General features: G+C 44.3%; 1 protein-coding gene across 1 annotated transcript in view; it reads right to left on the bottom strand.

Annotated features, from left to right (window-relative positions):
- SNX6 (sorting nexin 6) overlaps positions 1-14,239 on the bottom strand; it is a 60,552-nt gene that overhangs the window by 2,897 nt on the left and 43,416 nt on the right. The window contains exons 9-13 of the mRNA XM_062205288.1: positions 14,114-14,189; positions 10,987-11,026; positions 7,340-7,426; positions 6,454-6,613; positions 6,285-6,370 (exon numbers count right to left, since the gene is read on the bottom strand). Of these exons, the coding sequence (XP_062061272.1) occupies positions 6,285-6,370; positions 6,454-6,613; positions 7,340-7,426; positions 10,987-11,026; positions 14,114-14,189 (449 nt within the window). The remainder of the gene's footprint in view (positions 1-6,284; positions 6,371-6,453; positions 6,614-7,339; positions 7,427-10,986; positions 11,027-14,113; positions 14,190-14,239) is intronic.

Raw genomic sequence — 14,239 nt, 5'->3', positions numbered from 1 at the left:
TAACCTACTGCGCCACAGCGCCAACCCCAGAACTACTGACATTTTCTGCTGAATAGCCCTTGGTTGCATAGGACTATCCTGAGAATTAGAATATTTAGTGGCATCCCTGGCCTACCTAGCCCTCATATACTAGTTAGCATAAATACCCTCTCCCCCAAAGGTCTCAAGACATTGTAAACTGTTCATCAGGAGGCAAAATAACCTCTACTGTGGACCACTGGAACAGAGCTGCTAACAGAACCCTGATACAGAGAACTCCTTTCAGAAAGGATTTGAGGGGTCTGCGCTGTGGTACAGCAGGTTAATGCCCTGGCCTGCAGTACCGGCATCCCCATATGAGTGCCGGTTCAAGACCCAGCTGCTCCACTTCCAATCCAGCTCTCTGCTATGGCCTGGAAAGCAGTAGAAAGATGGCTTAAGTGCTTCGGCCCCTGCACTTGTGTGGGAGACCTGGAAGAAGCTCCTGGCTCCTTCCTTCAGATCGGCGCAGCTCCGGCCATTGAGGACAATTGGGGATTGAACCATCGGATGGAAGACCTCTCTCTCTCTCTGCCTCTCCTCTCTCTGTGTAACTCTGACTTTCAAATAAATAAATAAATCTTAAAAAAAAAAAAGGATTTGAGAAAGTACAGAATTTGGAACTCAGAGGATGACATCAATTTATCACAGGAATCAGAAAGAGTCCCAGATGCTCCACTTCTGATCCAGCTCCCTGCTAATGCTCCTGGGAAAGCAGCAGCAGACCCAAGTCCATGGGCCCCTGCACCCACATGGGAGACCCAAATCGAGTTCCCGGTTCCTGACTTTGTCCTGGCCCAGCTCTTCCTTTGCAGGCATTTGGGGAGTGGATGGACAAATGAGCCATCTCTCTTGATGTCTGTCTCTCTCTTTCTCTCTCTTTGCCTTTCAAATAAATTTAAAAACTTGAAAAATTATTACATTATAATTTAGCCTTTAAGATATTTGAATTATTTTTTCTTTTTTGTTTTTGTTTTTGTTTTTTTGTTTGAAAGGCAGAGAGAAAGAGTTTCCATCCACTGGTTCACTCTCCGTATTCTCACAAGAGCCAGAACTGGGCCAAGCCAGAGCCAGAGGCCAGGAACTCTGTTCAAATCTCCCATGTGGGTATCAGGGTCCCAAGTGCTATAACCCAGGTTGTGCATAAGGAGGAAGCTGGAATCAGGACAGAGGCAGAACTTGATCCCTGGCACTCCAGTACGGATGTGGGCATCCAAAGCAGCACACCCCAAACCATGGCCTAACCTGTCTGCCACAATGCCTGACCCACCATCTTAAACAGCTCAATAGTGTTAAGTATATTCACATTGTAATGCAACAGATCTCCAGAACTTTTATTATTCGTTCATTTAATTCTTAAAATGTAGTGGCACAGTCGGCACCACGGCTCACTAGGCTAATCCTCCACCTGCGGCGCCAGCACCCCAGGTTCTAGTCCCGGTTGGGGCGCCGGATTCTGTCCCGGTTACTCCTCTTCCAGTCCACCTCTCTGCTGTGGCCCAGGAAGGCAGTGGAGGGTGGCCCAAGTCCTTGGGCCCTGCACCCACATGGGAGACCAGGAGGAAGCACCTGGCTCCTGGCTTCAGATCGGCACAGCGCACCGGCCATAGCGGCCATTGGGGGGTGAACCAATGGAAAAAGGAAGACCTTTCTCTCTCTCTCTGTCACTGTCTAACTCTGCCTGTCAAAAAAATGCCAAAAAAAAGTAGTGGCACAGTTTGCATGTCTAAAATTTTAGCTTGCTAATTTTTGGTGAGCTCAGCATGACTTTTTTTTTTTTTAGATTTATTTTATTTGAAAGATTGAGTTACAGAAAGACAAGAGAAAGAGGTCTTCAGTATGGTGGGTCACTCCACAGATGTCCATACTTGCTCAGGCTGGGGCCAGGCTGAAGCTAGGAGCCCAGAATTCCAACTGGCTCTCCCACGTGGGTGGCAGGGGCCCAGTATTAGGACCATCTTCTGTTGCCTTCCCAGGTCATCTGGGAGCCAGATCGGAAGTGGAGCAGTCAGGAGTAACTTGCACTTATATGGAATGCTGGCATTGTAGGTGGCAGCCTAATGCACTGCGCCACAATGCTGGTTCCAAGTTCATTCGAGATCTTTGGGATGTTCCCTGGATATTTCTTGACCTGTGTGCAGCACCTCCTAGGAACAATGGTCTCTCTGGAGCAGAGAGGCCAGATGTAGCATGGATAAGCAGGACCCTCGGTCTTCCAACAGGAAGCTGAAACTGGGAGCAGAGGTGGGACTCAAACCCAGGACTCTATCACAGGATGCAAGGGTCCCAAGTAGGGTCTTAACTGCTAAGTCAAACACTTGCCCCATTTAAACAAATTTTCAAATGCTATTTTCATAAAGGAAGACATTTTTCCCCCCCAGCAACTAGTCAAAAAATGATACTAGTGATTAGTGCAGGAGAAGTGCTGAACACAAAGCCCTGGACTGGAGACCGAGGGTCCTGCTTATCCATGCTACATCTGGCCTCTCTGCTCCAGAGAGACCATTGTTCCTAGGAGGTGCTGCACACAGGTCAAGAAATATCCAGGGAACAGCGCTGTGGCGCAGAGGGTTAACGTCCTGGCTTGGTGCGCCGGCATCCCATAAGGGTGCCAGTTCCAGTCCTGGCTGCTCCACTTCTGATCCAGCTCTCTGCTATTGCCTGGGAAAGCAGTGGAAGATGGCCCAAGTCCTTGGGCCCCTGCACCCAGTGTGGGAGACCCAGAAGAAGCTCCTGACTCCGGATCGGCATAGCTCTGGCCGTTGCAGCCATCCGGAGAGTGAACCGTCGGATGGAAGACTTTTCTCTCTCTCTCTCTCTGCCTCTCCTCTCTCTGTGTGTAACTCTGACTTTCAAATAAATAAATAAATCCTTAAAAAAAAAAAAAAAAAGAACTCCCAAAACCCTAGAGCTTTGCAAACAGTTTTACCGTTTGGGCTGAATCACTAGGAGTGGAAGAGAAATGAGCTTGAAGCATGGTAGTGAAATACATTACTCCTTTAGGAGTGCAAAAGAAACAAATTCAGCCTGAAGACATGTTTGTATTAAAAGTGGAAAAGAGGCACTGGTTCCAGTCCCGGCTGCTCTACTTTCAATCCAGCTCTCTGCTATGGCCTGGGAAAGCAGTAGAAGATGACCCAAGTCCTTGGCCCCTGCACCCACGTGGGAGACCCGGAGAAAGCTCCTGGCTCCCGGCTTCGGATCACCCCAGCTCCAGCCATTGCAGTCATCTGGGGACTGAACTAGCAGATGGAAGACCTCTCTCTTTCTCTGCCTCTACCTCTCTGTAACTCTGCCTTTCAAATAAATAAATAAATCTTAAAAAAAAAAAAAAAAGTGAAAAGGATATAAGTGATCTTCACCATCTAAGAAACCAAAGAGATGATAAAAGGAGTAAGGAAATGTACCTCAGGAGGGCATCACAGACTTGATGATGCTAGCAGTACTTAGTACTGTAAATAACCTGAGGAGAAAGCTCTCAAAGAATGAATGACTTGAGCAATGAATGAAGAGCCAGCTCCAGAGAAATGCCAGTCAGACATCATGGAATATATGTGTGGGGAGAAATGTGCAAAAAGGCTAAAATTATGTGAGTTTTATGGCTTTTTTTTCCTTTTTTTTTTTTTTTTTTTTAAAGAGTTAGAGGTGGGGGGGAGGGAGGGAGAGATGTGTCTTCCATATGCTGGTTCACTCCCCAATTGGCTACAACAGCCAGAGCTGGGCCGATCTAAAGCCAGTAGCCAGGAACTTCTTCCACATGGGTGCAGGAGCCCTGGGCCATCTTCTACTGCTTTCCCAGGCCATAGCAGAGCTGGATCGGAAGTGGAGCCCCTGGGGCCCAAACCGATACCCATATGGGATGTTGGCACTGCAGGCAGTGGCTTTACCTGCTTTGCCACAGCGCCGGCCCCAAGTTTTATGGTTATTTGTTTGATATTGTCTTATCAATGAAGAAAGTAGGATTTGATCCTACAGAGCTCCCTACTGGAGAAAATGGGATTATATAGGTCAAATGAAATTTCATTACATACTGAGATAAAGCTAAACATCATCATCATGTAAATGAAACATGATTATTTTTTTCTTTTCTTTTTTTTTTTTTTACAGGCAGAGTTAGACAGTGAGAGAAAGGTCTTCCTTCCATTGGTTCAACCCCAAATGGCCGCCATGGCTGGCGTGCTGCGCTGATCCAAAGCCAGGAGCCAGGTGCTTCTCCTGGTCTCCCATGCAGGTGCAGGGCCCAAGCACTTGGGCCATCCTCCACTGCCTTCCTGGGCCACAGCAGAGAGCTGGATTGGAAGAGGAGCAACTGGGACAGAATCCGGTGCACCAACCGGTACTAGAACCTGGGGTGCCGGCGCCGCAGGCGGAGGATTAGCCTAGTAAGCCACAGCGCCGGCCAAAACATGATTATTTTTCGAATTGAAAATTTGTTATTAATTTGTCACTAAATAATGCAAATCTATTCTGACATTAGATGATGTTTGCTACACTAGATCTTAGCCAAAAGGCCGAGAAGCGATAGATGATGTTTGCTTACATTCTTGTACTTTCAAGTGACACAGAGGGACCAGCATCCCATGTGGGTACTGTTTTGAGTCCTGGATGCTCTACTTCTGATCCAGCTCCCTGCCAATGTGCCTGGGAAAACAGCAGAAGATGGCCCAAGTGTTTGGGCTCCTACACCCACGTGGGAGACCAGGAAGAAGCTCCTGGCTGCTGGCTTTGACCTGGTGCAGCCCTGGACATTACAGCCATTTGGGGAGTGAACCAGCAGATCGCAGATCACTTTGTGACTCTCCCTCTTTCTCTCTGCCTTTCAAATAAATAAATAAATCCTAAAAAAAAGTGACACAGCAATTGAACAATTTTATACTAAAAAAAAAATACTAACTCTCATATTAAGTACTAGATTCTTTCAGAGCTGACCAACAGAGACACTACAGATATTATTACTCTTTGAATCACAATTGTTAAAATTCCTCAATTCTAAGATTCTGTTTGTAAGGTTTGGACCAAGGCTTTCCTTTCTCTTAATTTTTATATATTTGATGAGAAGGAGGGGGAGGGATAGAGAGGGGTGTGACTACGGGAAGAAAACGAGCTCCAATCTACTGGTTCATCCCCAAAATGGTTGCCAACAGCCAGGGCTGGGCCAGGAGCTAGGAATTCAATTCTGGCTTCCCACATGGGTAGCAGGATCCCAGTCACAAGCTATCACCACTGTCTTACACTGAATGTGTTAGGAGGAAGCTGGAATTAGGAGCTGGAGCTGGGGCCTGAGCAAGGCATCAAACTCAGGGACTCTGATATAGGACATGGGTCATCTCAATTGGCATCTTAACTGCTAGGTCAAATGCCTGCCTCCACCAGGCCTTTTCATTTTATTTACTTTTAAAATATTTCTTTATGGGGCCAGCGCTGTGGTGCAGTGGGTTAAAGCCCCAGCCTGTAGTGCCAGCACCCCATATGGGTGCTGGTTCAAGCCTTGGCTGTTCCTCTTCCAATTTGGCTCTCTTCTATGGCCTGGGAAAGCAGTAGAAGATGGCCGAAGTCCTTGGGTCCCTGCACCTGTGTGGGAGACTCAGAAGAAGCACCTGGCTCCTGGCTCTGGATCAGCTCAGCTCTGGCTGTTGTGGCCATTTGGGGAGTGAACCAGCAGATGGAAGACCTCTCTGTGTCTCTACCTCTCTGTAACTCTTTCAAATAAATAAAATAATATAAAAAATCCATCTTATTTGAAAGGCAGACTGACAGCAGGAGAGAGCTCTTCCATCTACTGGTTCACTCCCCAAATGCTTCCAATAGCCAGCACTAGGCCAGGCTAAAGCCAAGAGCCCAGAACTCCATTCTGGTCTCCCATGTGGGCGGCAGGGTCCCAAGCACTTGAAGGATCACTTGTTGCCTCCCAGGATGCATTAGCAGAAAGCTGGATCAGCAGCAGAGCTTCTGGGACTTGAACCAGCACCCAGAATAAGATGCAGGCCTTGGGATAAGTGGCTATACCACAATGCCCACTCAAGCCTTTTCTTTACATTAAATAAGGAAGCAAAGAAATACTGTTAAAAAAAGAATACAGAGATGACATCTACTATAATTTTTTTTGAAGCAGTGAAATAAAAGAAAATTTAATTCCAGCTCAGGAATAGACTTTTGGTTAACTGGTAGGAGGCAACTGTCAATAAAGGATCATTACCAATTATATAACTAACTCAATTATAAATTATACATCACTTAAATCATTAAATCTTTTAATATGACACTACCTTTGCATGCTTCAGTTCCAATTCTGCCAGTTCCACTAAATTTTTCCTGAATGCAGCGACTCTTCTTGTCTTAAAATCTATAAGTTCTGGGAACAAATCAAGATTAACTATTTAATTTACATAATGGTCATAAAGTATGACTTGTGATTAAAGATTAATATAAGAGTACCTTGTTTTGCAGATTCAGATATTTTTTCAAATTTCTGACAACATAATTGTTGGGAAGTTTCAGCTTGAAGAACATCTTTATTTTTCGCCCTTGCTTTATCCAGTGCTTTATTAGCATTTTCATAATCCACTAGTGACCGTGATCTTCGATAGAGGAGATCCTGTAAAACGGAATGCCTCACAATAATGTAGGATTAAGCTGCACATTCCTGGTAGTCACAATCAGCCATCATCACCACATCCTCTACCACCACTATCAGAGCCAACACATGGGGAATACCAGATGCCAGGCATTCTTCTACTTTTCTTCTTAAGTAATAGAATAGCTTTACTGATAGAAATTTACATATAAAACTCATACATTTAAAATATATACCTGAACAGTTTTTTTTTAAGATTTATTTATTTTTATTTAAAGGTCAGAGTTACACAGAGAGAGGAGAGGCAGAGAGAGAAAGTCTTCCATCCACTGGTTTTTGACAGGCAGAGTTAGACAGTGAGAGAGAGACAGAGAGAAAGGTCTTCCTTCCGTTGGTTCACCCCCAAAATGGCCTTTACGGCTGGCGCGCTGTGCCGATCCAAAGCCAGGAGCCAGGTGCTTCCTCCTGGTCTCTCATGGGGTACAGGGCCCAAACACTTGGGCCATCTTCCACTGCCTTCCCGAGCCACAGCAGAGAGCTGGACTGGAAGAGGAGCAACCAGGACAGAATCCGGTGCCCTGACCGGGTCTAGGAACCCGGTGTGCCGGTGCTGCAGGCGGAGGATTAGTCAAGTGAGCCATGGCGCCGGCCAATAGTATATTGTCTTTAACAATCTTAAAGTCCAAGGACCTCTGAAGAAATGGATTTTTGTAAAGTAGCTCATTTTTAAAAAACAATGAAAATTACCTTAGCTGCTTGAGATTCTCTCAAGTAATATTTTAAAAGGTCAGAAAGTTTGAGATCCTCATCAGCAGATACTCGTGCTTCTATTTTCTGTAAAAGAAAGAAACATCAAGTATTAAAAACTCGGGCAAAGGTCCAGTGCTGGAGAATAGTGGGCTAAGCCTCCACCTGTGGCACTGGCATCCCACATGGGCGCCGGTTCATGTTCCAGCTGCTCCTTTTCTGATCCAGCTTTCTGCTATGGCCTGGGATAGTAGAAGATGGCCCATGTACTTGGGCTCCTGTACTTGTGTGGCTCCTGGCTTCAGATCAGCCCAGCTCCAGCCATTGCAGCCATCTGGGAAGTAAACCAGAGGATGGAAGACCTTTCTTTCTGTCTTTCCCTCTCTGTCTGTAGCCCTACCTCTCAAATAAATAAATAAATCTTTTTTTTTGTTTGTTTTAAAGATGTATTTATTTATTTGAAAGTCAGTTACACAGAGAGAAGGAGAGGCAGCGAGAGAGGTCTTCCATCCACTGGTTTGCTCCCCAGAAGGCTACAACGGCTGGAGCTGAGCCAATTCGAAACCAGGAGCCAGGAGCTTCTTCTGGGTCTCCCACGTGGGTGCAGGGGCCCAAAGACTTGGGCCATCTTCTACTGCTTTCCCAGGCCACAGCAGAGAGCTGGATCGGAAGTGGAGCAGCCGGGACTTGAACCAGCGCCCATCCGGGCTGCCAGCACTGCAGGCAGTCGCTTTACCTGCTATGCCACGGTGCTGGCCCCACTCTACTTTTAAAATAAATAAAATGAATCTTTTAAAAACAGAGATGAATAAAGGATGCAAAACAGATGAATATAGACTTCATGGAATAACCATACAACGTGGAAAATCTGGGTGTACATATATTAATTCTTTTTTGCTACTCTTTCATCTTTTTTTTTAAGATTTATTTATTTGAAAGGTAAAGTGACAGAAAGAGACCTTTCATCTGCTGGTTCACTCCCTACATGGCTGTAACAGCTGCAGTTAGTCCAGGACAAAGCCAGGAGCTCCATCCAGGTCTACTACATGGGTGGCAGAGGCTCAGGCAGGGAGGTAGATAAGAAGCAGAGCATCTGGCAGTTTAGCTCACTGCACCAAAATGCCTGCCCCTCATCTTTTTTTAAAGCCTGAAATTACTGTCAAGATAAAAGTTAAAACAATAACAATACACCCATCAGAATAGCAAAAACTAAAATAGAGTGGGAAAAACCAAGTATTAGCAAGCTAGTATAGGAACCTGAATGCTCATATTCATTTTAGTGGTAATATTAATTGGTACAATAACTCAATTAATAGCTAGCATGACAACCCTCCCATCCCCTCCACCCCTAACTCTCAGACACAGGAGTAAAAAAGCCTTCAGATAACTCCAGACCCAGCCTTCCTATCTTCCCTGTAAAGGCCCCAAACAAGAAACAGAGGAAAGCCATCTCTGCTCTTTGTGAATTCCTGACCCAGAGAATTCATTAACATAATAAAATAAGTGATTTTTATGCTACTAGTTTCTAGATGGTCTGTTACAGAGTAAAATAACCAAAAAACAAAAAAAGTACCTTAAGGACTGTAGAAGCCATGGAAAAATTTTACCAAAATCTCCTTCAAGAGAAACTGCTTGCTGAAAGGAGCACAGCTGATCCACTGTCCCCACTGCAACCCCTACAGATGCAGAACCATGTTCATCCCAAGGCTAGGCTCCAGCACACTCACCTCACCTGCCTTGGCTGTACACGATCAAAAGAACACAGGAGCTAGGAGGGCCTGCCCATTCTTGGCTGATGTGGCACTCCTCAAACAGGCTATTCTGGCTTGGGGATTCCCCTTTGATCTACCTGAAGGTTCCCTAGAATTGCATTACAGTCTGAGTCTCTTCCTCCATCTTTTGTGGTGTCAAGCCTACACTGCAGTCTGAAGGTTCTTCCTTCCTCTTTGTTCATCACAAAAAATCCCTTTTTTTTTTTTTGACAGGCAGAGTGGACAGTAAGAGTGAGAGTGAGAGAGAGAGAGAGAGAGAGAGAGAGAGAGGTCTTCCTTTACCGTTGGTTCACCCTCCAATGACCAAGTGCTTCTCCTGGTCTCCCATGCGGGTGCAGGGCCCAAGCACTTGAGCCATCCTCCACTGCACTCCCGGGCCATAGCAGAGAGCTGTCCTGGAAGAGGGGCAACCGGGACAGAATCCGGCGCCTCAACCGGGACTAGAACCCGGTGTGCCGGCACCGCAGGCGCAGGATTAGCTTGTTGAGCCACGGCCAGTCTGTTCTTTTTTTTTAAAACCCTATCATAATATATCCTTCTCAAGGGACCTGAATAGATATAAGGCTATTTTATGATGGGTCTCTATTCTTGTGATGTGTATGAACAGAGAAACTATCTTCCCAGAAAATGTCACTGATATAAGCAAGTGCTAAAGGTAGACTAACAGGCCATCTGGATTCCACAGTGTTGACATTTATATGATTTTCTTTTGTGTTGACAATATCTCCCTTTCTTTTATTGTCTCCACTACACATCACTCAATTGCCAAAGGTCATGCAGAAGTCCAATTTCTGTACTAGACAACTTTCAGTTGACTACCATTAAACATCTAATAAATATTTCCTGTTTTATCAACTGATAAAAATGTTATATATTAATATATCTATGGCTGATGCTCCCAAGCAAACACTGATAATATGAAACTATTACTATCATGAGTGCAACCTTCTCAAAGGTGTACACTTGACTCATACTGACATTATCCACTTTTAAACCAGTCTGTCGGGGCCAGTGCTGTGGCACAGTGGTTAAAGCTACCGCCTACAGTACCAGTATCCCATAAGGGCACTGGTTTGAGTCCCAGATGCTCTACTTCTCATGCAGCTCTCTGCTATGGCCTGGAAAATAAGTAGAAGATGGCCCAAGTCCTTGGGCCCCGGCACCTGCATGGGAGACCTGGAAGAAACTCCTGGTTCCTGTCTTTGGTTCAGCTCAGATCCGGCCATTGAGGCCATTTGGGGACTGAATCAGCAGACGGAAGACCTCTCTCTCTCTCTCTCTCTCTCTCTCTCTACTTCTCTGTAACTCTGCCTTTTAAATAAGTAAATAAATCTTTTTTTGTTTTAAAGATGTATTTATTTATTTATTTGAAAGTCAGAGTTACACACAGAGAAGGAGAGGCAGAGGCAGAGAGAGAGAGAGGTCTTCCATCCTCTGGTTCACTCCCCAATTGGCCGCAATGGCTGGAGCTGTACCAATCTGAAGCCAGGAGCCAGGAGCTTCTTCTGGGTCTCCCACATGGGTGCCGGGGCCCAAAGACTTGGGCCATCTTCTACTGCTTTCCCAGGCCATAGCAGAGAGCTGGATTGCAAGTGGGGCATCCGGAACTCGAACTGGTGCCCATCTGGGCTGCTGGCACTGCAGGTGGTGGCTTTACCTGTTATGCCACAGTGCCGGCCCCATAAATAAATTTTAAAAAAAAAAGGAAGAAAGGAAAGAAGGAAAGAAGAAAGGAAGGAAGGAAGGGAGGGAGGAAGGGAGGGGTTTATCATGGTAAGGACACTTAACATGAAATCCATCCTTTTAATAGATTTTTAAACATACAACACAATAGGCACAATGCTATATAGTAGATCTCTAGGATTTAGTACTTACTCTTGTTTTATCAAACAGTTCTGAAACTTTGAGGAAAAATCTGAAAGGTAAGAATATTTTCATGAGGAGCTAAACTTGAAACAATTTTCCATTCCGCTGTTCACAGAATATGCACACAAATCATATTAATCATATTAATAACAAATATTAATCATATTAATAACAAATATTCTTGTCTCATTACAGTAACATTTAATGGTCTTGATAACTGACGGTTTCTTTTAGTTCAACAAAATTCTCCCTGTGCTTCCACCAATAAAACAGATTACTTGGAATCTGTTATAGAGAATCTGTATATAGGAAATACACGAAATTTGTATACCTTAAACAAAAAAAAATCTGTTATAGAAAAATCCACCCATCTCACTTCTAGAGGACAGTCTAAACTACAACCTTAAACATTAATGTTGACATTCTGTAGTAATACACTGTGTAACACTAAACAAATCCTACACCTTCAAAGTTACAGAAAAATTAGAAAGTAATCACAATGAAAGAGACAGAAGGCTAATTTAACAGGAATACACTGAAGTTGGAATAGTTCTTATAAGTTTTCTAAGGGGGCTGATTGCTGTCTGTAATGCTGGCATTCCATATAGACCCCAGTTCAAGTCCTGCTGCTCCATGTCTGATCCAGCTCCCTGCTAATGGCCTGGGAAAAACAGCAGCATGGCCCTAGTGCTTGGGTTCCTGCATCCACATGGGAGATCCAGATGAAGCTCTTGGCTCCTAGCTTTGGCCTGGCCCAGTCCTGGCTGTTGTGGCCATTTGGGGAATGAACCAACAGATGAAGATCTCTCTCTCTGCCTCTGTAACTCTGCCTTTCAAATAAATAAATCTTTAAAAAAAAAAAAATGCAGCTGCCTTATAACAGAATAACCTTGCAGGGCTGGTGTAGTGCACCAGGTTAAGCTGTCACTGGACACTCCAGTATCCCAATATTGGAGTACTGGATTGGGTCCCAGGTGCTCTACTTCCCATCCAGCTACCAACTAATAAACCCAGGAAGGCAGCAAAACATGGCCCAAGTATTTGGGTCCTGCCATCCATGGGGAAAACCAGGATGGAATTCCTTGCTCCTGGCTTCAAACTGGCCCAAAAGTGGATATTGTAGCCATTTGGAGAGTGAACTAGCACATGAAAGATCTCTGTCTCTCCCTTTCAAATAAATAATTCCTTTTTTTTTTTCTTTTTAAATAATTAACCTTGCTTCACTGAAAGTTTGGCTCTTTAATGTCTACTGAGATAGGATATACTAGAGAAAAGTTCAAAGATGTTGTTTGGAGAAAGACAAAAACTTTGAAAATAGCTTTCCCAAATAAAATATGCTTGAATATTTTTCAATAAAAAGTTTAAATAAGATTATAGGAACAACTAAAATTAACTACTGTTAGATTAAAGTGAAACATCAGCATAAAGTGCAGAATAGCTGGGGGGTGGACATTTGGTCTAGTGGTTAAGGGGTTGGTGTCCCATATTTTAGAGTGCATGCCTCCAGCTCCTGACTCTAGCTACCTATTAATGCAGACCATGGGAGGCAGCAGCTGAATGGTTGGGTCCTTGTCATCTATACAAGAGACATGGATTATGTTTTTGGTTCCTGAATTCAGCTCCAGCCCTAGCTATCATGGGTATTTGGAAGTGAGCTGCCAAATGAAGCTCTGTCTCTCTAATTAATTAATTATTCTTCAAAAGAAAAAAAAAAAAAAGGAACAGTTATACAAGTAACCCTCTCAAGAGCTTTTTTTTTTATACTAACACACACAACACCTTCACTGGGTCACTCTAGGATTGCCCTCAGATTCACTCTAAAAACCAGAACATGGGGAAGGTGTTGTGGTCCAGTGCAGTGGCTTAGGCAGCCACTTGGGACACCACGTTCCACAGAGGAGGCATTTGGGGAATGAACCAATGGATGAAGGATCAATAGTGTGTTCTCTCTCTCTGCCTTTCAAATAAATAAAAATAGGGGCCGGCACTGTGGCATAGCTGGTAAAGCTGCTGCCTGCAGTGCCAGCAGCCCATGAGAGCTGGTTCAAGACCTGGCTGCTCCACTTCCAATCCAGCTCTCTGCTATGGCCTGGGAAAGAAGTAGAAGATGGCCCAAGGCCGGCGCCGTGGCTTAACAGGCTAATCCTCCGCCTTGCGGCGCCGGAACACCGGGTTCTAGTCCCGGTCGGGGCGCCGGATTCTATCCCGGTTGCCCCTCTTCCAGGCCAGCTCTCTGCTATGGCCCGGGAAGGCAGTGGAGGATGGCCCAGGTCCTTGGGCCCTGCACCCACATGGGAGACCAGGAGAAGCACCTGGCTCCTGCCTTCGGATCAGCGAGATGTGCCGGCCACAGCGGCCATTGGAGGGTGAACCAACGGCAAAAAGGAAGACCTTTCTCTCTGTCTCTCTCACTATCCACTCTGCCTGTCAAAAAAAAAAAAAAAAAAAAAAAAGAAGATGGCCCAAGTCCCTGGGCCCCTGCATCCATGTGGGAGACCTGGAAGAAGCTCCTGGCTCCTGGCTTTAGATCAGTGCAGCTCTGACCGTTACAGCCAATTGGGAGAATGGAAGACCTTTCTCTCTCTGCCTCTCCTTCTCTGTGTAACTCTTTCAAATAAATAAATAAATCTTTTAAAAAATAAACAAACAAACAAAACAAAAAAGCCTTTCAAGACCTAAAAAAAATCTAAAACAGCTAGTCTCTTTAAAAAGCAAAAACGGATAGCATCAAATTTTACTTTAAACTTTAATTTGGCCTCCAATGAAATACATGCATACTCATACACACACACATGGATATGTAATTTAAAACAGCATTTATGATAAATATCAAAACCTAACAAGTCATAAATTCTTCCCCACTCACACACAGTCTATCTTCATAAAATAAAACACTGCAAATAATTAAAAATTACACATTAAAGTCCATTTTTATTTCCCAAATTTTAAAAATATGAGGGAAAGGAAGGCAAAAAAAAATGATATTGACCCAAGTTTACAACAATGCTCCTTATCGATTGTTTTGACAAAAATAATCCAAAACATCTGCCTGCATTAGAAGTACTGTGTCATCTAAGCTACTAACAGAAATTTTTCTGTTTTACTTATATTTGATGTTTTTAATTAGAATCCTTACTTGCATATATCTGTAGAATCCTGAGTTCCTAAAGCATACAATGAAGAACCAATTCTATTGTAATCATCTGCAGCACCTACAGAAAAAGTTAAGAAATATTTATTCACTGATTTAAAAATATTAAGT

The sequence above is a fragment of the Lepus europaeus genome, chromosome 11 (assembly GCF_033115175.1).
Source record: "Lepus europaeus isolate LE1 chromosome 11, mLepTim1.pri, whole genome shotgun sequence".
Taxonomy (NCBI): Eukaryota; Metazoa; Chordata; class Mammalia; order Lagomorpha; family Leporidae; genus Lepus; species Lepus europaeus.
This window is presented reverse-complemented; position numbering and strand designations above follow the sequence as displayed.